Consider the following 27,766-nt stretch of genomic DNA (forward strand, 5'->3'; position numbering starts at 1 on the left):
CAATCTATTGCCTTTTGGGAGAGGTATCATGAAAACATATTAGAACTGTGGAAGTAGACACTATCTGTTCAAATCTGCCACCTTGACAGGATGCTAAAGGATGGAAACTAAATTGATGTGGTATATTAAGTCTAGCATGACCTAGAACAACTGGTTTTGTAATGTTGGTTGTTATTATGGGTGTCACCAAGTATATAAAAAGTGAGCTGCATCGCCATGGGTTCAGTCTTAGAGCACCAGCTGGTGAGCAATGCACGGAGCCGACTTGTAATTGACTTACATCATCTTCAACATGAAGATAGCCAAAGTGCCAATGCTTCTGACCCTGGCCCTTTGCCTCATACAAGGTGAGCAATTTGCATGTAATCTAAGCCTCTTGCCACACATGGCAAAGCCCTGGGCAGGGACTTGTCTCCCTCCCCCTACTCCTCAAATGTGTGTGTGTGTATGTATGTAAGTATGTTTGTGTGATTATACGTATATGTTTATGTATTGTCTTGAAATATCTTGGCAAAAAAAGAGTTTTGAAGAATTATATATGTGGCTTAATAACTATGTTGTCAACTTTAGAAATGGCAAATAGTTTGACATAATCTGAATTTTTATCCATGATAAATCCTTCTATTAATTCTATATTCATTCTGAAAAGCTAATAGATTCTTCTTCATCTTCCCCTCACCAAGCATATCAATTCATACTGTTATGAATTATGTATTTGTACATATATATGATACGAAGCATATAAATTCATACTGATAAGAATTATGTATATGATATTTAAAACTTAGATGTATATTTTATAAATAATAATACTATATACACTATTAAAAAATCAAATTCAATCATCTATTCTTATTTTAAAGTAGTAGTGCCTTCTAGCATATTTTATTTTTGTGTTATCAAATCCTAAATGGATTGAAAGTGTTTCTCCTAAAAGGTAAGAGACTTTTGTGGGATGTAGAAGGTAGGTTTTTGTATTTGCTGTTTGAATTTGAAGGGAACATGAATTTCCTAGACTCAATCTTGCTCTGAAGCATTTGTATTTTTTAAAAGAAAATCTCAGAGATGGAGAGTCAGGAGATCATTATACATAAAAGATGCCACTTTCCTAAAATAAGTGTGTAAGTACAAACGGGAGTCTGTTAATGAGAGAGTATAATAGCTTATATTTTAATTGGATCTTTGTCAGATCTCTAATTTTTGTAGCTTTAATAAGGAGACAAGAAAGAATTTAGAAACTTTCATTTTATGTGCATATATGATATAAACTTTGTGCTACATTATACTTTCAAATTATAATTGACATAATATATTTGTTATATAATAATTTTAAAAGAGGTCTGCCATACTTTGCTGTGAAAGGATCTCTTTGAAATTAGATATTATGAAGGGGGTAAGAAAGAACATGAGTATTATTTTCCAAAGTAATTTGACTTTTATGAGTGACTAGACCTCCGTGAGTACATGTACTGATTTCCTGGTGCAGTGCCCTCATTTTGTTTGCCATGGTGAATTTTAATGTGTTCAAAAGCAATTTGTGGTTTTATAACATGCAGGCATTAAAATAAGCAAAGCACCGCACTGAGTGAATTGTTTGTTTGTTGAATATTTTACATTCCCTTAACTTTGGTTTCTGTACTTTTGTCCCAGATGCTGCCAGTGAGGATGAAAATCAGGTTAGTCCTGCTTCTTCTGTTCATCAAATCCATTCCAAAATCTCTAAAGAAAAATGGACTGTGGCCAACACCTTCACATTAATAATACAGACATATTATACTGATAGGTACTAATTGCTTTTATTAAAAATACAGAAACAGGTCTTTATGAAGGAAGACATGAATCACACACACACACACACACACACGATGTATTAATGATGATGGATGCCTGCAAGAGGCAATCTACCATGCTAAAGGAGTGCTCTCAAATTCCATAAACAAACCAGTGAATTAGTATTGTTCGATTTAATAGCTGAAAAAGTCATGACAGACACAGAAAGCAGAAATTAGTGTCCTTGTGGTCATTGTTTATAAAGCGGTTGTCTGTACCTTGTATATAGTCAGTGTATATATTTCATTCAGTAAACATTTACTGAGCATCTGTCATTTGTCAGACCCTGTTTGAGTTATTAGGAATAATAGAAAATAAAGAAAATAGACAAGAACCCTCCCCTTGTGGCGCTTACATATTAGTGGCGGAAAACAGATACGTTAATGAGTAAATTAGTAAAATATGCAGCACATTAAATAATGATTAATGCTAGGAGGAAAATGAAGCAGGATGGAAGATAGGAATTTTGGGGGATGGAGGTGGTATCAGTTCTTCTTAGGATACTCAAGTAAGTGTTCTATGAAAAGATAGTATTAGACCAAGGATCTGAAGGTAGTAAGTCCTGAAGATTTTTGCAGATGACAGCAGATCAGGGAGAAGAACCTGGGATGGCAGAGGCCTTGACTCAGGAGGGTGCTTAGCCAACTCTTAGAGATCTTTTGTTTGAGCAATAAAAGAATCATTTTCTATAGAAGTTAATTTTTTTATCTATTTGGGGAAAAAAGTCCAGAGCCAAATACACACACACACACACACACACACACACACACACACACACACACCTATGCCAGTAATTCAGCACTTAAAATAGTTCTAGGTATATAGCCAATATGTGCCATGTTTCTTAAAAAGCCATGAACATTAAAATAATAAAACAGTAAAACAATGCTTATCTATAATGAAACTCTTAGAACTATTGTTAAAATACTCTCTTGCTATAGTTTACTGTAACAGTTTTTTAAAGAAACTTATTTCAGGAATGTTCTAGAAAATTTCATCATAGCTTTTATTATTTCATCTAAATTTGCTGTGTAAGGAGAGGCTCGGAAACCTCTATGGAATAAGCAGGGTAATATAGTAGAGAAGGAAAAAAGTTGGATTTGGGGCAATCAAAGAGCATCTTACTTGCATGTTATACTGGCAAAAAGAAGAGTATTGTAAAATTTCACTGTGCATGAAGCCATAGTTTTCTTTTTCAGTCTTTGATAATGGGTGGTGATTCTGGTGGATATTTCTAATTTTGCAACTGTGACTTTTTATACCATTAAACTCTATTTCACTGGAAAATATCTTTTAAAAAAATTTAGCCACCCTTTATGTTGGCATAAGCAAGAACACAAAGAAGTAAATATGTCTCTGGAAATATTTCTTACAACAGTCTTTGTATATTTCATCAGAAGTGAAAACTACTGGGGTGCCTGGGTGGCGCAGTCGTTAAGCGTCTGCCTTCGGCTCAGGGCGTGATCCCAGCGTTCTGGAATCGAGCCCCACATCAGGCTTCTCCGCTGGGAGCCTGCTTCTTCCTCTCCCACTCCCCCTGCTTGTGTTCCCTCTCTCGCTGGCTGTCTCTCTCTGTCAAATTAATTAATTAATTAATTAATTAATTAAAAAAAAGTGAAAACTACTGATTTAGTCTTTCTTATGGTGCTGGAATTTTTATTTTCCAAATTCAGTAGTTTGAGTTCTTACTAGTTCCAGAAAAGCATGTTGAATGTTATAAACGCAAGCCAGCACAGCACAGAAAAGCACCATAGTGCCCTGCAAGGATCTTTACCTTATACTTAAATTTGTCATCACATTATTATAAAGCCAAAAGGAGCTTGTTAGTGCCCTAAGACAGGGTGGGGGTGATGCCAGCTCCTGGGGGATTTTATTCTGCTGAAGGAGGGTGGGCTACAGAGCAGCCAGTTAAGGAAGGAGTTTGGCCCTGGAGGGCTTTAGTTCTTCTGAGACGTGTGGAGAAAATACAAACAACAGCAATAACAAAATGGACATAAGCCAAAAGACCACAAGTAAACACTTGTTGAAAAGCAATCTCTCCACCTCGGGATGTCTTTTCGGTGTAGATCTGCTGCTGTTTCAACCCTCTCTCAGGGTTGGGTAATTGAGAGGACATTCCTTCTTTCCCAGGGAAAACCTACCTCCTGCTTTCAATTTGTATGGCCTTTTCCTGTTTGCCAAGAGAATATGTTGGATTATTTCATAACTCAGAAAAGCAGTATTGAGTTCTATCTTAACTAATTAAGCTAATTAATCTTAACCTTCTCTCTGGGTCTTGGTTGTCCATCTGTAAAAAAAAAAAAAAAAAAAAAAGCGGGTCTTTCTAGAAATTAGGCATTCAGCTGATTGTAATCCTAGAGAAGTCCAATTCAGGACTTATCCTGATTGGTAATGTTCTTTTTCAGTCGACCACTAAAAACTATGAAAAGCTTCATTCTAGTGTTTCATGAATCTTTGTTTTCAATACTTTAAGACCTGCCTCATTAGGGATATGTTTGGGGTTTTTTTAATAATATTTTTTTATTATATTATGTTAGTCACCATACAGTACATCCCTGGTTTCTGATGTAAAGTTCCATGATTCGTTACTTGCGTATAACACCCAGTGCACCATGCAGTACGTGCCCTCCTTAATACCCATCACCAGCCTATCCACACCAGGCTCTTCTCTGATTCTAACACAAAGTTTTATCTAGACTTTCTAGAATCAGTTATATCCAGCAATCTAAGCAGTAACTTGCGAAGTTGGCATAAGATACTGTAGCATCAAGAGGCCCAGTCGTCAGTCTGTTGCCAGAAATTATTGCTGTGCTACTCAGATAAGATCACTGGGTGGTGATAATAATTTTAGAGATATTTTTTAGGTTACCATTGGCAAAATTTCCCAGGGCTAGTCTCTGATATTATTTATTTATTTTTCTTCACCATTAATCATTCTGCAAGTGCTACCAATGGCCTCCCATGTTTAAGAGGCTAGGTGAAGTACATTATTATCCATTCGGCGGTAAGCACAGTTTAGGCAAGGGTGCTTCCGGCTTATTGCTATATCCATGCACCTAGCTATATCTGTGACACCTAGCAAAGTAAATTAATACCATAATGAGCTTTTGTTGACTGATTTAATGATTATTTTAAAGATATAGGAGGCTGAACAGAATTCTTTTCTTTTAATTCAGTCAATTAACATACAGTATATTATTAGTCTCAGAGATAGAGTTCAGTGATTCATTAGTTGTATATAACAACCAGAGCTCATTACATCTCGTGCCCATCACCCTGTTATGGGTGCCGATCACCTGTTACCCCCCCTTTTTTTTTTTTTGGCAAAATCGAAAACCGAGAAACCACAGAACTTAGATTCCAAAGGCCTGCTCTAAAGGCCCACTGGATTTTCTAATAGGGAGTATAACATATTAAATCAGTACTTAGTGAGATAGTGCAAATGCACCATTGATTTTAAGAGTTGACAGATAGCAAGCCTTCCATAAAATATATTGAATTAACCTTTTCAGCAATCATTTTGTGTTCCTTTTGACAGCCATTGTTATTGACCTGCTGTGCAGTAGGTATTTTATGTGTGTCATATTCCAATAATAATAATCACAACAATAATAAAAAAGAGACAAAGAAGAGGGGAGGAGGATAATGTCACTATTGATTATCTACTATGTGTCAGGTACTTTGAAAGTTTTACGTACTTATAATATTTAAACCTCACAATACTTATGGAACCTATGAAATTATATCCTCTATTTTTACAGATAGGATAAGTTAGCCATGGAGAAGTTAATTTGCTAGGACTATTGGGCTTGTAAATGACAAACCTGAAATATAAGGCAGGTCTTTCCATTTCACTAATTGTTTTGGAAGAAAGCTTATTATGTAGATTTGGAAGCTCCAGCAGACAATCCAATCATTGCTTTTGTTTGTGTTATTTGTGTCGATTGAGTGAATGGCTTCTATACAAAGCAGGTATTGGTCTTTAAATAATATTGCTCAAGGAAGTTCTTGGAATGTAAAGTCTTGCTTTAATGAGATCTCAGTAAACATGCTTTTTTTCATCTTTTCCTTAGGTAACATGCGATGAGTATCGGGCATTGATGAAAAATGGAAAATTATTTTGTTCCCAAGATAAAAAACTTTTTCAAAGCCCGAATGGAATAGCCTTCATCAATAGATGTGCCACGTGCAAAATGATACTGTGAGTAAAATTCCCCTTTAAGTCCAGCTATTCTCTGGACTAGTAAATGTATTCTTTTTATCTTCTGTCAAATATATTTTTCTAAATCTTAAAGGTTAATAAATAAAAAAGCTTAGCAGATCATTCTGACACCTTTCATCAGGTGAATTTGGATAAGTGCCACCTATCTGAAAAGATTTTAACAATCACTGAAATGGTATTCCGAAGCATTCCAGAGGGTCCAGAGGGCCCAGGGTTAATACCTTACGTAGCACTTAGTCTTTTGAGGAAGTAGTTCCAATCTGAGTTTCCTGACTCTGGGAAAAAAGAATTCTTGGGTCTGTTAAGCCCTGACTCTGTTGTACCCTCGGACTGAGGAAAGCCCCCTGGGAATGATGCCAAACTCACCTTCTGGCAGCCAACCAGTAGAAAGACTTAAGCGGGACACACCCTGATCCTGTGAGCTGCCAGTGTCTTTAGACATTTTGGATTACACTAGGATGACATGGTCTGAAGAACTGATTTTAGCTTCCACCTCCTGGCAGCTCAGGAAGGGTGAGTGTCCTGGAGGTTTACTGACATCTATGCAATGCTTCTTAGCTTAATTTCCTTCTCTTCAATGACACCCAAAGGTGAAAGAAGGCTTGTTATCAATTGAAAATCCTCAAATCAAAGTGTTCTAATCTGTTTTTGAACAAGGAGGTCATCTTTACTTTCTGACCACCATCAAAACCTAACACTGATACCAAGCCAATACTTAGCTTATCCATTCAAGATAATTATGTTATTATAATTAGCTTTTTAAATGCCAGATGGTATGTCTCAGGGGATTTAATTTGACATAGTCAATAATATTGGGATAATGAAGCTGCGATCACACATGCTGCTCCTAGTGAAGAAATTGTGGAAGAGGGAGGAGGAAGGGAAGATTTAGGGGGTGGGGATGGGGGAGACTCAGGGAAGCTGAGCAGTTTCTTCTTATTCTCTTGAAAGTTGAATGTAAACCACCAGATGTATTATTTACTATAAAGCTTCCTTCTTGTTATATAGGATGTCTTGATAGGAGACTGAAACTATGAATATAGTACATTTACTGAAAAATAATTTAAAACAAAAATGAAATGCCTTGAGACATACAAGGCAAGTTATTTATCTCGTTGAAATCACTCATTCAATTATTGTTTTTATTACCTATTTAAATTATGTTGGAATAAACTTGGTTTCTTAAACTGGAAAGGAGATGTACAAGGCTAGAAGCTATCCTTAAATTTCTGAATTTGCTCTATGGGACCTTACAGTTTAGAACCAAAATCAAAAAAGGCAGATAGATTTTGGTTCCGTGTGAATATGGTATTTCAAAGAGACTGTTCCAACGATGGCAAAGATGGCTTTTAGAGTTGGTGACCACCTGGATGTTGGAAGCATTTAAAGGGGTCGGGGGGCGGGGGGAGTCTGTTGATTGTGCGGTTAAAGGTAGAGATTCTCACCTCCTGTAGAGTCATGTCTGAGATATTTTTCAGCATTGAGGAGAGGTTGATGGTCGCTTAGCCAATTTCTGCACATACCTACCTCCACATCTGATATACTAGATTGAGCTGAGGAAAAGAGTCAAAATTAAGATTGACGTGCATGCTATTATCCCCCAAATTGTGAAAGCGTGTCTAAGCTATGTTACTCCCTGCTGTTCTCCAGGGAAAAAGAAGCAAAATCCCAGAGAAGGGCCGGCTATTTAACGAGAGCCTCCCGGGCCACTGCCCCAGAAAAGGTGAGATTATTTGAAGTCAACTTGTCGTAATTGCTTTCAAGATTATGTTTGACTCTATTTAGAGCTATTTGTTTATTTCCTAATTACTAGGTCATACCTATTGTGAAGCCAACTACTTAGAAGGGAGGGAACATGGCTTAGTCCAGGGGTGGGCTAAATCTCTGGTACATCTTGTCCATATGCCCAACCCATGACCCAACTCTCAGAAAACACTCTGGGCACTGACAGACGCTAAGAGGTGGAGTAAGTGAGCGTGATATCTGCCTTCCATGGCCATTGCTCATTCCTCCTGTCCTGTCTCAGCTTCAGTAAGAACCTTCATGGAACTATCAGAACTAATTCCAAATGTCAGAATTCTTACTGTCTGTCACTTGGGTAATTTATGTATCTCTGGGGTCTCAATTTTTTCATCTGTGAACTGGAATGTGGATCAAATGAGAAACTAACTTTAAAACGGCAGATATAGTGTTTAACATATATTAGCAGGCATTTAATTCATTTTTTTTCTTTTATTCTTTTACTTCCTACTGCATGTCCTTTCTGATACCTGGAGAGTTTCTCTAACTCAACTAGAGTTGCTTATTTACATCTATTTTGCAGTTTGGAAAACAGGCTGATATTTGTTTGAGAAAAGTATTCTGTGGTAAAAAAAAAAAAGGTTTTTAATAAAAAATGGAATAAAATGAAAGAAACTCTACAGATGCAAGCCCCCACACAATGATTTCACTTTGTAATTTTTTTATTTCTACAAAGATTTTTTATTTCTACAAAAAAATAAGAATACTCGACCCAGATTGAGGGAAATTTCTGGCCTATACTATGTCACAGTAAGCTGTTGATGAAGCTGGAGGTTATCACTTTGAATCCTGACAACTATTCATAGCACTCCAGATCTTCTTTCTGTCCCTCCCCTCCTGTTCCTGACACATAATTAAAACAATCAGTCAGAGGAGACACACCCAAATTACTGGAACATCCCGGGTCTAACCAAGCTAAAATTTTCCCTATCAACGTTACTTGGGAATGTCTGAGAATCTTAGCCTCCACAGTAAATCTGCTCAACCAAATTCTTGAACTCAGCTGGTCTCACTTTTAAAACAATAACACAGTCACCATTCAATTGGTCAATCACTGCAGATCCTTTATCTGAGCAAAAAGAGCAGCTTCTATGCTGTACAAAATCTATGGAGATCAGAAAAGTTTCCTGGTAAGTTCCAATTCTGCCTTTAGTTGTCACATTTAGAGAGAGGCTCATTCACTGAGATCTAGTCTCTTTCTCCACCCTCTCTTCCCCATCTTTTTCTTTCATGAGAAACTGATCAGTGATGTTTTAAGATATAAAATACAAGCAAATGACAAACAAAAAAATGAAATACACACACATACCAATTCTAACAAAACTATTTCTAAATATTGCTACTCAGATGTTTTCACATGTAGGCACACATTTACTGAATTTTAATCAAATAAGATTTTTAAGAAATAAAACTTTGGAATTCTAAGACATACCTTTCTGTTATCATTTTCTGCATGAGTTATAATTTTTACCTCTTAAGTCCTTATGGTTACTTGTTTTGCTACCTAGGAACGTACTTACTTATAAATTAAGGTAGTCCATGTTTGGCTGTGGGCCCTTTGGGTAATTTCTGTTTAGATTTTTACTTATGTTTGAATGGATTCATGTAATTACACTGTTTTTGTTGTTACTTTCCCCTATAAGAGAGAAAAATCTACCTACTTTGTCTGCTTAGATTCCTCCCATCAGAAATCAACCCTGTATGCTCACTTTCAGAATAAGGTGCTCTTCCTGTTCAAGAATTTTCCTCCTACAGCCTCTCTCACTTGCATCATCAATTTCTTCTTCACTAGTACGTCATTTTTTCACTTTCCAATTCTAATATCCAATCCATCTCCAACGCTCATTGCTATTGTCTCCAAAGTCTTTCTCAAATATGACTTCTTTTCCCCATTTTCATTTCTATCACCCGTAGTCCAGTTCCTCATAATCTTTAATGTATTTGGTCCATGTAGAAACTTTTATTCTCTAAATTGATTGATTCATTTATTCAGTACTTCTCATTGATGTAGATTGCCAACTGTGCAGGGTATTAAGTTCGTATGTGTGTTTCTGAGTTCCCTATTTTGTTCATATGAGCTCATTGCTTTAATAACTAATAAGGCAGGTCCCCTTCTGTTAATTCATCTTTTTCCAAGTTGACTTACCTATGCATAGACATGTATTTTCCCACATATTAGAAATAAAAAGTTTATTGAGTTTATGTAAAATCCAACTTGAGTTTGGGAACCCAAAGTGATTAGGGTACAAAGAACTTATAAATTAATTGAGTAAAATTGACTTTTTATAATATTAACCTGCCCAACTCAAGAGCACAGAATACTTTATCATTAATTCATGGTAATTTCTGTGTACTTTATGAAATCGATTAAGTATTCTCCACAAATTTTTGTGATTTTTGCTAATACCTAGAAAATTAGTCATTTTATTGATATTTGGTTTGGTATTTTGTTGTTTATGGTATTTCTATCTGGTTATTGTTGGTATAGACAAATTCTGTTGATTTCTACAGGTTGATCTCACATTGAACAGCTTTATGATATCTTCTGTTAATTCTGATAGTTTATCTATTAATTCTATCATTTTTTTCTTGGTAGTTGATCACATTATCTGCATAATAGGAGATAAAAAGTGTTTTATAACTTTCTTTTCCATTTTATCACTCCTATATTTCTCTTTCTTTTCTTATATCATTGGCCAGGATCTAGAATTCTGTAGTTAAACAGTAGTGGTGATAATGAACATCAGATTGCCCTCTCTTCATATATTAAAAGGAATATATCTAGAGTTGCTCCATTAAGTATGTTTACTGTAAGTGTTTTTTAAATAAACTTTAGCAAGTTTAGAAAATTCCTTTCTGTTCTTAATCTTCTGAATCTGTTTTGATCATTATCAAATGTCTTTTCTACAACTGTTGAAATAATTTTCTGATTTTTCTCCTTCAGTCTATTAATGTAATAAATTTCTTGATAAATTTGCTTATGTTAAACTATTAATATTTTCTTAGGATAAATCATACTTAACCATAATACATTTTTAATACACTGTTGAATTTGGATAGGTAGTATTTTTTTAGAAAATTTGAAGCTATTTTTATAATTAAAATAATTAAAACTATTTATATAATTAAAATTATATTTTGTAATTATAATTTAATTCTTATTTTTATTTAGAAAATTTGCTTATGTTAAACTATTAATTTTTTCTTAGGATAAATCGTACTTAATCATAATACATTTTAATACACTGTTGAATTTGGATAGTTAGTATTTTATTTAGAAAATTTGAAACTATTTTTATAATTAAAATACTTAAAACTATATAATTAAAATTATATTTTATAATTATAATTTAATTATTCTTATCTGGTTTTGAAATCAATATAGAATTACTCTGAGTGGTAGCACCTAAGGCTATGGCTGACTAAGGAGAACAGCAAATCCTTTATCCATAAAGCAACTATAAATTGAGACAAAATTGACCAAAACAACCATTATAACACTCTGGAAATTGACCAATAGCCTATGTCACTCTGACAAGCATTTATGCTTGAAAAAGTGCTACATTTTGCATTGAAACAATGAAGGGTCTATGATATTCTTGTTTAAGGATACTCCCATCTCACTCCTGTTGCTTGGTTGGTATGGAGGGTTTACCTTCTTAGGGCAGGCTCTGAGGGTCAGCAACTGCAGTCTTTATTAAAGGAATTTAGAGTAGTGGGCAACAATCATATCCAGAGATGTTTTCAGTGGATGTCATGATCTTCACTAAGAGTAAGGATAGTGGCCTGAAGTTGTAGCATGGTTGAGGCAAGCCTATTTCTGGCTGGGTCTTCACACATGGGCAGCAGAGAGCAAAGATGGACCAAGCAATTCACAGAGTTTTAGTTGACCATAAGACTGTGCACACGCACTTAGAAAACACACATAAAGCAGCTCTTTCTGCCCACTTCCTGTCCCCATACTTTAATAAGACCATTTTTTTTTGCACCGGAAAAGAAAAGAAAAGAAAACACATGTGAAAAAAACCTTAGTGGAAAGCAAATGCTGGGGTGGATGTAAATATATCCTGCATTTTGAATGCCCTCCCCATTATATACAGGCCTATGTATAGGCAGTGGAAGCCTTACTAGCCTGAGGTGTTTGAGCCCAAACTGTGTCTCATCATTGGCCAACCACTAAGTTATAGAGATACAGAAAGAAAAACCTAGAGAGCCAGTCTTATTTTTTTTTTAAGATTTTATTTATTTATTTGACAGAGAGAGAGACAGCCAGCGAGAGAGGGAACACAGGCAGGGGGAGTGGGAGAGGAAGAAGCAGGCTCCCAGCATGGGAGCCTGATGTGGGACTCGATCTCAGGACTCTGGGATCATGCCCTGAGCCAAAGGCAGACGCCCAACAACTGAGCCACCCAGGCACCCCAGAGAGCCAGTCTTAAAACAATAAAACTATAAACATTTTCATAGCAGACACATCAACAGCTGTAAACTATGGGACAGCAAGAAATCAGAGAATTAGCCCAGCCAAATATGCAAATAAGCAATAAGACAGCAAAAATAATCTTTATAGTGAAATCATCATCCAGAATTTCCAATCTTGAACAAAAATTATGAAATATGGAAAGTAACTGGAATGTATGACCCATACTCAGGGGAAAAAGCCAATGGAATCTATCACTGAGTGTCTCTGGATATTAGTCACAAAGACTTGAAGCAGCTATTTTAAAAATATTCAAATTCTAAAGAAAACTATATCTGAATAATTAAAGGAAAGTATAGTAACAATGAATAAACAAATAGAAATTTTCAGGAGTTAGAGATGGAGGTAGACAAAGGTATATATCTCAAGCAGAAATTCTGGAGTTGACAAGCATAACTCAAATAATCCTCAGTAGAGAGGTTCAAAAGCAACTTCAAGGTTGCATAAGAAAGAATTAGTAGGGGCTCCTGGGTGCTCAGCCATTAAGCGTCTGCCTTCAGCTCAGGTCATGATCCCAAGGTCCTGGGATCGAGCCCTGCATCGGGCTCCCTGCTCGGTGGGAAGCCTGCTTCTCCCTCTCACACTCCCCTTGCTTGTGTTCCCTCTCTTGCTGTCTCTCTCTCTGTCAAATAAATAAATAAAATCTTTAAAAAAAAGAAAGAAAGAAAGAAAGAAAGAATTAGCAAACTTGTAGAAAGATCAGTAAAAGTTAATAATAGAAGTAGAGAAAAAAATATTGATGAAAAATTGAGTCACAGAGTCTTTGAGGTAGCAAGCATGCCAAAGCATGTGCAATAGAAATAGCAAAAATAGATAAAATAGACAGAAAGATTATTTCAAGAAATAATGGCCTAAAATGTATCACATTTGATTTAAAAAAATTACTCATTACTTTCAAGAATTTCAGCAAGTCCCAAATAGGATAAATATAAAGAGATTGAAACTTAGGCCTATCATGATCAAAATGTTGAAATCAAGAGAAAATTTTTAAAGTGGCAAAAGAAAAACAACACATTCTTTATACTGGTTACAATTAATGACTGGCTTCTCATCTAGAATAGTGAAGGCCAGAGGACAATGGAATGGCATGCTCAAATTGCTGAAAGAAAAAAAAATGTCTATCAATATTCTATATCCAACAAAATTAATCTACAAAAATTAAGTCAAATAAAGATATTTCCAAATCAATGAAATCTGAGAAAATGTGTTGCCTTCATACCTGTCTTTTAAGTCATAATAAGGATAGTCCTTTAGCTGAAAGGAAATGACTTCTGGGTGGTAACTTGGACTTCCAGAAAGAAATGAAAAGCACCAGAAATGAAAAATATATGTGTTAATATGAACTACTTTATAAATATATTTCCCTTATTTTCACCTAGTTTCTTTTATTTTTTTAAAAATTTTTTAAGATTTTATTTTTCAAGTAATCTCTGTACCCAACATGGGGCTTGAACTCATGACTCCAAGATCAAGAGTCCCATGCTCTACTGACTGAGTCAGCCAGGTGCCCCTCACCTAGTTTCTTTTAAAGATAAAATATTATATAAAGCAATAATTACAATGCTGTTTTATTGGATATATAGATAAAATATTTAAGATAACTATTGTGCAAAGGAGAATAAAGGAAATAGAGCTGTATTCAGGCAAAGTTTCTGTATTTTGCCAGAATTAAATATTAATCTGTAATAGACTGTGAGAAGTTAGGAGGCATATTGCAATTACCAGAAAGAAATTGCAGTTGCAGTTTCTGGTAATTGCAATTACTGGAAAGAAATTGACATATATAGGACACTATTGACACTAGGAACTAACTGAAATATAGAGAGTGTTTCCCTAATGATTGCAGAAGGTACATTTTTTTCAAGGAACAATGAAAAATTCTACAAAATAGACTAAATACTAGGATATAAAATACATCTCAATAAGTTTAAAAGAATTAAAATCATACAAAGTATGTTTCCTGAAAAATAGAATTGAATCGAAAACCAACAAGAGGTAGAAATTAGGGAAATCCCCAAATATTTGGACAATAAGAAGCAGCATACTTCTAAATAACTGATGGATAAAATAAACAATCTTGAGAGAAATTAGAATATAATTTGAACTGAATAAATACAAAAAACACAATTTGAGACTTATGAGTTTAGCTAAAGCATTGTATAGAGCTTTAAATGTCTAAATCAGAGAATTGAAGGAAGGTCACTAATTAATAATCTTAACTTCTATATTAAGAAACTTAGAAAAAGAAGAGCAAACTAAACCTCAACCAAGCAGAAGGAGGGACATAATAAAGATTAGAGCAGAAATCAATAAAATAAAATCAATAAATCAATAAAAATATCTATTGAAATAATAGAAAGTTAATAAACCAAATATTGGTTCTTTGAGAAGATTAACAATGCTGGAAAACCTTTAGACAAATTGATCTTAAAAAAAAAGTGAGAGAGCGAAAACAAAGATTACCAAAATTGGGAATGAAATGTGATAACAATATATAACCCTAGAGAAATTATAAGGATTATAATAGAATATTATGAATAAATTTGTGCCAAAAAAGTGGCCAACTGACATGAAATAGACAAATTCCTAAAAATACATTAATCACTAAAAACTGACCCAAGAAGAAATAAAAAATCAAAATAAATGTATAGTAAGTAAACAAACTGAATCCATGATTAAGTGAAAGAAAAGTTCAGATTTTATTGCTGACTCCCACCAAACGTTGAAAGAAGAAATAATATTAATCTTTTATAGACTCATTCAGAAAATAGAAGAAGTAACACTTACCAGCCAGTATTATTTTGATACAAAATCCAAAAGAAGATATCACAACTACAGAGGACCACTGACAAATATTACTCATAAACATACACAGAAAAATGTTTAAAAAATATTAGCAACGAGAATCCACAACAACAAAACAAAAAGATAAAACCATGACCAAATGGGAATTATTCCAGGAAAGAAAGGTTGGTTTAACAACAGAAAATCTAGTACACCATATTGATAAAGGACAAAACTATATCATTTTTCCAATAGATACAGAAAAGGCATTTAACAAAACCCAACACTCATTCAATATAAAAACACTCTCTCTTGTTTCTCTGTCTCTCTGTCTCTCTCTCTCTGTTTCTCACCCACACTCACACGCACAAAACTACCAATAGATAAAAACTTTCTCAGCTGATAAAGGATATCTATCATAAAGCTATAGCTAACGTCATACTTAATGGTTAGGGAGTGAATACTTTTACCTTAAGATTGAGAAGAAAGCAAAAATGGTTGCTCTCACCACTCTTATTCAACACACCTCTTCTATTCAATGTTGAACTGGAGGGTATAGCCATATAATAAGGCAAAATTTCTTAATTAAAGACGTTTTGCTTAGAAGGAAAGTAATTGTTTTTCATTGTAGGGACATGATACTATGTATAGAAAATCCTAAGAATCCATAAAGAGGAACTAGAACTAATAAATGAGTTCAGCAAGATTTCAGTATATAAATCAGTAATGCAAACTCAATTGTATTTCTGTATACTAGCAATGAACAATCCAAAAATTATCATCAAGATGGCAATTGTCCCAAAATTCATCTATAAATTCAACATATTCCCTACAAAAATCCTGGCCGACTTCTTTTTTGGTAAAAATCGACAAGTTGATTTTAATATTTATGTAGAAATGTTGGGACGCCTAATAGTAATGGACTTCAAAATGTATTATAAAATGACAGTGAACAAAACAGTATGTTATTGGAGCAAGGACAGGCATAAAGATCAGTGGAGTGGAATGGAATTGATATTCTTTACATTTATGGCCAAATATTTGACTGACTTGTCAAGATAAACAAATGCTTGGAAAATTTAATATCCATAAAAATAAACTTAGATTGTTACCTTACATCATACACAAAAATTAACTCAAAATGAATTGGAGTCTCAAATTTAAGAGCCATAACTATAACATTTCTGGACTAAAAGATAACAGAAGAAATTCATGAATTTGGGTTAGACAGACTTTTTAGATATGAAACCAGAAACATGATCCATAAATACAAAATTAATAAGTTGGACTTCATCAAAATTGCAGGCATACTTCATTTTATTGCACTTTGCTTATTGTGCTTCTCAGATGTTTTTTTACAGATTGAAGGTTTGTGGCGATCCCGCATCAAACAAGTCTATTGATGCCATTTTTCCAATAGCAGTGGCTCATTTCATGTCTCTGTGTCACTCCTGGTAATCCTCGTAATATTTCAAAATTTCGTTATTTTAAATTTGTTATGGTTATCTGTGGTCAGTGATCTTCAGTGGAGAAGAACAATGAGATTAATGTTGTTTTTATGGCCTCTAATGCAACATCCATTCTGGAGCCCATAGATCAAGGAGTAATTTTTACTTTTAAGTCATATTATTTAAGAAATATACTTAGTTAGGCTCTAGGTGTCATAGATAGCAATTTCTCTGATGGCTTTGGGAAAAGTAAATTGAAAATCTCTAGAAAGGATTCGCTATTCTAGATGCCGTTATGAATATTCGTGATTCATGGGAAGAGGTCAAAATACAGTATCAACATTAACAGGAGTTTAGAAGTTAATTTCAACTTTCATGGATGACTTTGAGGGATTTAGGACTTCAGCAGAGGGAACAACTACAGATGTGGTGGAAATAGTAAGAGAACTAGAATTAGAAGTGGAGCCTGAGTGTGACTGAATTATTGCAATCTCATGATAAAACTTGAACATATGAGGAGTCACTTCTTTTTTTTTCTCTTAAGATTTTTATTCATTTATTTGAGGGAGGGAAGTGGGGGGGGGGAGGTACAGAGAGAGAGAGAGAATCTCAAGGAGACTTCTCACTGAGTTCACAGGCCGACATGAGGCTCCATCCCATGAGCCTGAGATCATGATCTGAGCCAGAACCAAGAGTCAGGCACTTAACCAACTGAGCCACTCAGGCGCCCTGAGGAGTCACTTAAGTGGGCTCTTGAGCTGGAATCTACTCTTGGTGAAGATGCCGTGAAGATTGTTGAAATTACAATAAAAGATTTAGAATATTCCATAAACTTAGTTGCTAAAGCAGTGGCAGGGTTTGAGAAGATTGACTCCAATTTTGAAAGAAGTTCTGCCGTGGGTAAAATGCAGTCAAATCGCATCACATGCCACAGAGAAATTATTCAAGAAAGGAAGAGTTCATCGATATGGCATACTTGATTGTTGCCTTATTTTAAGAAATTGCAACAGCCATGCCAACCTTCAGCAACCACCCCGATCAGTGAACAGCCCTCAACATTGAGACAAGACCCTCGACTAGCAAGAAGATGAAGACTCACTGAAAGCTCAGATGATGATTAGAATTTTTTAGCAAAGAAAGTATCTTTCAATTAAGGTATATACTTCGTGGTTTTTAGACATAATGCTGTGCACACTTAATAGACTACAGTATAGTGTAAACATAACTTTTGCATGTACTGGAAAACCAGAAAATGCATTTGACTTGCCATATTGCAATATTTGCCTTTTGCGGTATTCTGGAACCAAACCTGCAGTGTCTCCAAAGTATGCCTGTACAAACATTTGGGCTTCAGATGAAATCATTGAGGCAATAGAAAAGCAAGTATGGACTGGGAGAAAATATTCATATATGGGGTAAAAGACTTCCATCTACAATATATAAGGAACTCTTGCAACTCAATTATAAGAAGACAACTCAATTAGAAATAGCCATTACACTAAAAATATCTTAATGGCTAGTGAACACTTAAAAAGATGTTTTACATTCTTATTATGTAGGGACATGCATATTAAAATCACAATGAGGTGCCATTACACACCCACAAGGATGGCTGTAATCATAAAAACAGAAAATACAAAATGTTGTTAAGGTTGTGGACAAGCTGGAACACTTACAGATGACAGGAAGGAGTATTCAAGAGCGCAACTACATTGGAAGACAGTTTGGCAGCTTCTTGAGAAGTGAAACATAATTTACCATATAACCTAACAAATTTGGACCTAGGACTTTACCCCACTGAAGTGAAAACATATGTCCATACGAAGCCATGCATGTGAATATTCATAACAGCATTCTTTTTAATAACCCAAAACTGGAAACAATCTAAATATCTGAAGGTCTGCTGGTGATGGATAAACAAAATGAGCTACGTTTATAGAATGAAATATTACTCAGAAATAAAAGGAAACTACCAATGATACCGTAATGACATGGATGAACCTCAGAAACATTTTGCAAACTGCAAGATGCCAGAATCAAACAATTGCATACTTATGATTCCATTTATAAGAAATATCCAGAAAAGGTAAATTATAGTCAGAAAATTCTGTGGCTGCCTAAGGCTAGAGCTGGGAACTGGGATTAACTGCAAGTGGGCACAGGGGAAACTCTTAAGGTGACAGAAATATTTTAAAAGTGGGTTATGGTGATGGCTGTACAACTCCATAAATTTACCAAAAATCATTGAATTGTACACTTAAAATGCATGAATTTTATGGTATGTAAGTAAAAGCTCAATAAAACTGTCTACAATTATTTTTCAGTTTACATACCTCCTCAATTTTTGGAATAACTTATAAATTATTATTACTCAATGCAAGTTTTCCTTTTTTCTTAACAGTTCAGAAAAATGTATTTTAAAGGTTTTAGTACTTGGGCATTTTGGGGAGGGAATATCTCAGACCGGAATATCAATTGGGTTAATGCTTATTGGTCTATTCATCTTTTCTTATTAAATCACTGTAGGTATTTTACACTTTTTTTATAGCCACATCTCTATTTTAGTTTTCAGATGTTTTAGCATATAGGTACTGATAATATACTTTTGTTGTATGTATATATCAATTTTTATACAGTTAATTACAATGATCATTGCATGTATTTTCATTTCCATCTTCTCTCTTACCAATTGTCATAGAAATCTGAATATCAGCTTTTTTCTCTTCTCTATTGTTTTTGTTATCGGTGTCACTTATTCCTATTTCTTTATGTTTGCTCTGCTGCACATTTTGTAATGGATTGAAATACCTAGTTTTTAAAATTTAAGAATTTTAAGATTCTATGACAAGGGTCTATAAAGACATTAATGATCATCTATCTCAAGATTTGTGCTTGAAGTGTTTCCATTTGTCACTCTTTGCTAAACATTCCTTAATTTTCCTCCCTTCCAAGTAATACATTATTTGATTTTCAAATATGTTGCACTTTGTCTATTTTAAACTAACTGATTTTATTGAATTTTGGGCAGAGAACATAGGCCATATGACTGACATCAGTCCTTTGGAATTTCCTAAGACTTTCTTAGTGGCCTAATAAATATTCCACTTTTATAAATATTTCCTATGTCTTGGAAAAAAATGTTTATTTGCTGTTTCTTGGATGTAGTTTTCTATAAAAATCTAATGGCTTAGGCATCTTAATTTTTTCCTTGATCTATCAATTTCTGAGAAGTATATGCTAAAATCCCTAAGTCCAGTTACTGATTTATCGATCACATTTTTTTGGTTGCAGTCTGACGGAGGTAGAGCCTGTACTATTAAGTGAATGTATGCCCACTGATTATTATACCTTCATGTTCTGTTTTTCCTTTTACTTTATTTACTGTCCTTTGTCCCTTATGAAGCATTTTGGGCTGAATTCTCTATTTTTAGTATTAATATTACTGCATCTGCTTTCTCCTTATTCATTTTTACCTTGTATCTTTTCTTATCCTATTGTTTTAATATCTGTGTGCTCTTTAATTTTAATTTTCTCTTATCATCCATACCTGGTTTGATCCTGTTTTTCAATTCTGACCACAAATTGTATTTTAATTTGTGTGTTTAGCTCATTTACAGATTGTTTTCTGTTGTACTAAGACTTGGTTCTCCCAATTTTTCATATTTTCAGTTACCAGACTTTTAAAAAAATTATTTTAAAAGTAGTTTCTTCCTTCCAGCTTTTCTTTGATGATGAATTAAAGGTTGCATATCTATTTTTGCTCTTAATATGACTCCCCTTAACCAAATATCCATATTTATAAGTATATATCATCACTATTACTAATGTCTTTGTTTATTGTTAATGTCTGTATCTTCTCCCCTAACATATGTTAGCTTGCTTTTATTTGATTAAAAATCCCTAAATTTCTCTAATTTGTTATTGACCAGATTCTTTGAGTTGCTATGGCTCTTTCTCTGTTTCTCTTGTTTTTTCATTTTTCATTGATTCTAGATATGTTCCCTGTTTCTTCAAATATTTTTCCTATATATGATTGCCTCCTTTTTGGGACTTCTAATTCTATTCACCATGTTCTTTAGATTTTCTCTTCTATTTTAAATTCATTTTCCTTTACCATTGCTTCCCTGAGAGTTTCTTGATCTAATCTTCTGGTTTAGAAATTTATTAGGTACTTGTACCTATCCTACTTTTATTCTTTCTATTGTTTTATTTATTACCATTTAAATATTTTCCATGTCTAAATCTTCTACTTTTTTTCCCATTATAACTTCTTTTTTTCTTGTTTCCTGTTGCAGATATTTTCTCTTATCTCTCTAAAGCATAGTTATACTCTTGAAAAATTATTTTTCTATGCATTCCAATAATTGTGCTTCAGCTGATACTGGATATTGCTCACATTACCATATTTCTTTTATTTTATTCTTCACATATACAGGTATTTTTACTCTAAGATTCCATAATAGCTTTAGTTATTTTTTTCTGCTGCAGTGAGTGAGATGGTGTTCAAGGCTACACTCAGTCTCTGCCTCTCCTGGTGAGTGTAAGGAGAGGAAAAGGGATAAAGCCTAGATCAGAAGGTTCTGGAACCAGAGTTGCCCCTCCAGTTTGTTGTCACTCCACCAGGCTGGGAATCCATCTGTAAGCTCTCAGAAACTGTTCGCATTAGGAAGAGGTGTCCTCCGTAGGTTGTGACCTACTAGCCCTTGGAGTTTGGAGGGGGAGGTGGGGGTGGAGTAGTAAATACCCACACCTGTTCTCATCACCTCACAGCTGGGCTTTTTATCTGCCCTGTCATCACCCTTCCAACACCTGTGACCTAGTATGCTGCTGTTGCTTTTGCTGGTGAAGGGGGATAGCAGTGATTGTCCCGAGTTAATAAAATCAATCCATATCACCCATGCTTCGTTAGTTTCTCCAGAAATGACCTTAGAGAGAAAACCAGCAACTCTCCTGCTTTTCCCTTATGCTTCAGCCACACTTCTTTGTGCCCCTTAAACAGGACAGTCTAGTTTCTATCACAAATCCTTTGCAGTTGCATTTCGCTATGCCTGGAGTGTCCTTCCCTCAGATCTCTAGTGGCTGGCTTCTCCTCATTAATCCCATTTCACCTCGAATGTTGCCTTTACAGAGAGATCTTTTTTGATACTGTATTTAAAATAGCCACCATTCTAGTTATTGTTCAGATTATTTTTAATAGCATCTATTTTAATTTAAAATTATCGTATTTATGGTCTTTACCTTCTCATCAGAATGTAAGTTCCTTAAAGCACATATTCCAATTTTTTTTTTTTTTTGGCAGTGTCTTAGTCTAGTAGAAGGCCAGAGCCTAGCAAATGTATAGTGGATTTTGAGGAACAAATGAACAGCCGAATAAATGAAATAACACATATAACCATTACTTATCTCCACTCTATTTTAACTTCTTCCCAAACAGATGACATGAATAGTGGGTTATGTTCCATAGCTTTTTTTTTTTTCTATTTTAAATTCTTTTTCCTTTTTTATTGTCTTTTGGAAGTATTCCTCAATGTAACCTTTTGGTTCACAAATTGACTATGTATTTGTATCCACTGTTCTTTTATTCGTTCTATTGTGTAACATATTAGGTCACAGGTCTATAATCTAAGTGTTCCATATCTATATTTAAAATATTTTTGTTATGACAGTAACATCAAAAATTTATTTCATCGTGCGATATAACTAAAAAATTCTCCAGTGTCATTCTTTGCTTTTTAGATAGAAATTAAATTCAAGTTAAGTCTAGGTCTTCTTTAGTTAGCTCATGTCACAATAGTGTTGCCAAATAAGGTTTCCTAAGTATCCATTCGAGGCTCACCACAAATCTGTAGTACAGATGGGGTGTGAATTTCCATTTGCCAGATAAGTAAAGTAAGGTTCAAAGAGGTGGAGTGAGTGGGTGGCGGATGTGAGAATCAAACCCTAGTCTCCAGTTACCACTTAGTGTAGTTGTTTTCCTCACCATAGAGGTATGTCCCTAAGTATGTGTCCTATTATTTGAGCTGAGATTTGGGAATTTCTTCCATCATCCCCAAAACATGTTTCATGATTGGCTTGATAGTCAGCAGAGAAAATGTTTAAAATAACAATAACAACAGTAAGTGGTTATAATATGCTATGTGCCATTGTAAATGCTGTGCATGTGTTTGTACACCGAAACCTCTTTAAAATGCTTAGAGGTTAATAATATTGTACACATTTTGCAAATAAGGACACTCAAGCACAGAGGGGTTAAGTGACTCCCACATCAGACAGCCAGTATGTGGCCGAGTTAGAATTATGAACCCAGCAATCTGGCTCCTGATCACTACTCTAGTCTATAATAATAAAAACTTTATTGCAGCTTAGAGTTCAAAGAGAGCTTTCCTATCCATTATGTACTAGATTTCATTACCACTCTGTAGAGAAGGCAGGCAGGATGTGACAAACAGTATACTAAGTTTCAGAGGGGTGACTGGGCCTACCTCACCCAGACAGCAAGTGGCTGAAATCAAATAGCAATTCTTTCTCTTGAAATCTAATTACATCTCTGTTCTTGGGCCATGTTTTATTATCCATGAAGTTATTCATGCACTATAGTCTCTTCAGTCTGTTTTGTTCTCTAGTAGGTTATATTGTTGTGGGTTTAAAATGTTAACCGATTTATGTATCTAGGGAATATTTTATCTTTTATTTTGATGTTCCTTCATAATGTCTCTTGCAGTTGAATTGTGATGATTTCAGGAAAGAAGAGAGAAATGGGGATTTTATCTGTACCCTCGATAACGCAGCCGTTTGCGGCACAGATGGGAAAACCTACAGCAACAAATGTGCGCTGTGTGCTGAGAACGCGTGAGTATCTGCAGCAGGCTTTCTCCCTAAAGCATGCTCTCCATATAAGTACATGACACATTTTCCCTTACAGTCTTTAAAATATCAATTCATTTTGTAGGACTTAGCCACCCATAAATTATTAGGACCACTCCTTTTACTATTCTTGAGGGAAAAAATATGTAGCAACACTTTATATTTTACAAAGCACTTTTGTATGCAGTTTATCAGATAGTAATCAGTGTCTCTGTGAAGTAGACATCTGATAGAACTAAATCTACGTATCTACCTGCATGCACATATAAGCACACGTGTATGTAATACCCTTACATACATATGCATATACATACAGACATCTGTCCATTTCTGTCTATCTGTGAGTATATCTTTTTTCACAGAGAATTATTTAATTATCAAATGATTTTTTTAACTCAGTGCTTGGTAATTTATAATATTAGAATGGATAATTGGAACTTTTAATACTGAACTTCTTTTCATTGATTCGACCTTTGTCACATAGCTAAAGCATCTCGCTGTCCAACATTTTGTCCCCGTTTGGTGCTTTCTCCACCCTCAGTGCTAAGTTTGGTTGTCAGTTGTCTTCAGTAAACAAGACGGTACACCTGCTTCACAAGTTCAGGCCTGTGGCCTCAGTCCTGAATTGTCTGCTCTTTGGTTTTTGCAAATATAGTAACAACCTGTGCTTGAAGCTAGTAAAGGATATGATAAATATTCAGTCTTCAAGGTTCTGCAAGCGTTATCCTTCTTTGTAATAAGTACCTTTACCAAAACATAACTGAATCAAATCACTGTGATCCATTGCATCATTGCATTTTCAGAGATGCACTCTGAAATGATGTTCACCTCTCACCGGTGGTCAACATAAACGGAAAACACAGACAGACATAGGGAGAACAGTCAGGTTTTATTAGATATGTATTTTGTAATACTATTATGAGCACACTGTACATTTAATTACTACTATGTTTTATGTGGGGGATCCTGTGATAAATTCTTTAAATCTCTTCAGGTCTAAGTTTCTCACCCCTAATTTCTAGTATGCTTCCTTCATTACACAGTGAGAGCCGTACTGCTCATTGTGTTTCTTCCTTAGCTTTGTCTACTAAGAGACTGTGCAACAACATTGGGTTTCAATTTTTTTTATTGTTTCCCTCAGATGATATCTTTTGACAAACTTTTTTCCTATCACTTTTAATAACTTCATTTTCCTCTTTATCTTGTTTTTGTTGTTTTTTTAATTGTTATACAAATGCTGTGGTTTTAAGCTGTCTTACCTTTTTAAAAAGCAGGAAGTAAATTTTACATTTATGGTTCTATTTTCAGATAGTGTTAAAGCTCTATTAGACTGAATAAACTTAATTCTTGGGACTTTAGGTACTTTCCATGACAACTAAAATATTAGTCAGCATAACCCAAACAAAGAATAATATAGTAGGATCTTAGATCTATAAACTTGTATTTGTTTATTCAAAACAACATCATCAAAAACAGCATAGTTCTTTGAAGGCATCTAATACCTAGTTATAAGGTGTACTTTTTCCTTCTCTTCTGATATGGATCCTCTTTAGACATAGGAAAGAAAATTCTAGAAATAATATTTATAGGTCTGACTCTTATTAGTCCTCCAACATAATTCTATTTCTTTAACTACAAGTTATAAACACAGTCTCTCATTAGAAAGAGTAAGTGTGGAAAAGAACGCAATGTGACATCTGTTTTCAAGGGCAAAGGAGAATCATAATACAGTGACAATAAGTTATTTTTGAATGGTACAAAGTTATGTAATACTAAACTTGTGTGTCTACTAACTTTCAATTCCAGTAAAACCAGGTCCCAAGTTGGCATAAAAAGCGAAGGGGAATGTGAGACCAGTAATCCAGAGCAGGTGAGGACAAGTGTTAAAATGGTGGGAAATCTTGGGAGGCTGACTTCAGAGAGAAAAAAGATGCTCTCCTCTTCTTTCTTTGGTGAGGTGTTAGGACGAAAGCAATTCTTGCTTTACCTAAGATGGGGCACTGCTTGCTTAGATGAAAAGCAGTTGATAGTTCCTGCAACTGGAGCAAGTGACTTTGGTAATTAGACTTTTCAGCTCTATTTCTGCTTTCTATGAAAAAAAAATCCATCCATCCATCCATCAAAAGGAAACTACACTTGTAGTTGAAAGGGCATTATGCTTCAGTAACTTAATCTGTATTGAAACTCTAGCACTGTTACTTGCTGTCAGGAGATTTTGGGCAAATTACTTACCCACACCGTCCCAGTGTTTCCATATCTAAAAATGAGGTTTGGATTAAATAGCTTTTCCCTATGCTAACATTCTGTGAACTTGTGATTATAGGAGAAAGAAATGAGTATCTCAGACATGTCACACTGGACTCTTTCTAGCTGACTGTTTTCCCTAAGTCAACGTTTGGTGCCCTGTCTATGCTCTTATAGCACCTACCAGGACAGTTAGCACGTCATATTATAAATATAACATATAAATATTTCTTTGTGTCATCCAGTAGATTGTGAGCAAGTGCAAGGACTGTGTTCCACCTTAGTTCTAGCCATACTAGGGTATCTGTGTTACTAATAAATGAATAAGTAAATGAGCACCATACGTAACCTCATGAATTATGCAACACTTACTGAGCTACTTCTAGGCATCTGGCACTGCTCTAGGTGGCTAGTGTGCATTGGGCAGAAAAGCACTGAGTACTATAAAATTTCTGAAAACAGTGTGGAAGGCATTACATTCAGGATGATGAATGTTAAGTTCTTTTCCCTGTTCTTCAGGATCTATGTAGTGCGTTTCGACCTTATGTGAAGGATGGAAGACTTGGATGCACGAGGGAAAATGATCCAGTCCTTGGCCCTGATGGCAAAACACATGGCAATAAGTGTGCCATGTGTGCTGAGCTTTTGTAAGTATCATCATCACCACGTAGCCCAAGTAGGTGGATTTGATGAGGACACAGTTGGTTGCTGTCGGAGAAACGCTCCACAGAGAGATACAGTCCCTTTCATGAAGCATACAATTCTTTGTCTTCGTGAGGTGAAATAGTCCTTGCTCTCCGAAGGGTTTCTTTTCTTTTTAATTCATAGTATCTGCTAGAGTTTCTTAAAAGGCATGGATAAGGTAATTATGTTAATTATTAAATCCAAGACTCTTAATTTGCTTAATTATAACGATAGGACAATGCACAGTATTTTATAAGGCGCAATATTTTACAATTTAGAAAACACTTTCCTGGAATAATCTAGGTCAGTCTTTTGAAGTGCAGTGCTTCATTTGAATATGTAGAGACTCTTACTAAAAGCGACAGTCTAATTTAAAATAATAATAATAATAATAATAATAATAATAATAATAATGTCATGTGGCTGCCTTCATTATTACTAGAAAAGGTGGAACTTTAGGAAAGGGAACGATAAGCTTAACTCTCTCTGAGTGCCTGGACATCTGTGAGTACTGAGGCTGAGATGTGAAGAAGATCCAATGAGTCTTTAATATTCTGGCTGTTAAACAAGATACAGACACTCTCTATGTCAGCAGGCTTTAAGGTGCTCCATTTACTTCCATGGATCTTTAAAATCAGGACAGAAGAAGATCTAACAGATTAATAAATTTCACACCTGCCTTTGAAAATTACAGTGTGCTGCCAGAGAATTCAAGGGCACGTCCTGTCAGGTTTACAAAACAGTGATTATATCTGTTTTCCACACAGGAAATAAGCCTAATTTCTACTTTCTTATCTAGGAGACATGTGCTTTTAGTTTTCCAACCGCCCCAATTCTGTGACTTTCTGTTTGTTTTCATGCACTAGCTAAAAAAAGAGAATTTGACCTCTCTAACTCGCGGTTTCTTCCTCTGTGGAACTAATAATGCCTGTCTCTGGATGGGACTATAATTAGGTAATAGATACCAGAGGACTTAAGCTCAGTTCAGTGTCACTTTTTTTACAGCAGTGATTTTACATAAAGGCAAGCAAATACTTTACAAGGTTTGGAAAAGGTTTACATAAGGGTGTGGATGGCAGTACTTCAAGTGCTGAGTTTGGTTTCACCCTTGTCACAACACTGTGTTAAAAAGCTCTTGGTTCTGCCAGTTAAAGGGAATTTTCCCCAATGATCTTCTGTTTGTTTAAAGGGAATTTTCCCCAACGATCTTCTGTTTGTCAATCAAGGAGTCACACCCACCTACTTTTACAGAACAAAGCTTCTAATTGACTGTTAGTGAGTCAGTGTCACACCCTTCCTTATCTTTGGCAATTTTCTGGCTCCAATTCCAGACTGGGAAAAGCTTGTCTCACGTTAAGTGGATTGGTGTAACAAGCTATGGCCAAGGATATGAAAGTGCCTAGCACAGAACTG

General features: G+C 35.0%; 1 protein-coding gene across 2 annotated transcripts in view; it reads left to right on the forward strand.

Annotated features, from left to right (window-relative positions):
• Window positions 1-229: 229 nt before the first annotated feature.
• SPINK5 (serine peptidase inhibitor Kazal type 5) overlaps window positions 230-27,766 on the forward strand; it is a 76,211-nt gene continuing 48,674 nt past the window's right edge. Inside the window, exons 1-7 of one of the 2 annotated variants that reach the window (XM_057307310.1) lie at window positions 230-347; window positions 1,651-1,676; window positions 5,904-6,031; window positions 7,703-7,775; window positions 23,283-23,410; window positions 25,232-25,295; window positions 26,189-26,316. In XM_057307310.1, the coding sequence (XP_057163293.1) occupies window positions 293-347; window positions 1,651-1,676; window positions 5,904-6,031; window positions 7,703-7,775; window positions 23,283-23,410; window positions 25,232-25,295; window positions 26,189-26,316 (602 nt within the window). In that variant the 5' untranslated portion in view covers window positions 230-292. The remainder of the gene's footprint in view (window positions 348-1,650; window positions 1,677-5,903; window positions 6,032-7,702; window positions 7,776-23,282; window positions 23,411-25,231; window positions 25,296-26,188; window positions 26,317-27,766) is intronic. The other variant, XM_044384022.3, reaches the window with a different exon arrangement.

This window comes from Ursus arctos, unplaced genomic scaffold (genome assembly GCF_023065955.2).
Source record: "Ursus arctos isolate Adak ecotype North America unplaced genomic scaffold, UrsArc2.0 scaffold_5, whole genome shotgun sequence".
Taxonomy (NCBI): Eukaryota; Metazoa; Chordata; class Mammalia; order Carnivora; family Ursidae; genus Ursus; species Ursus arctos.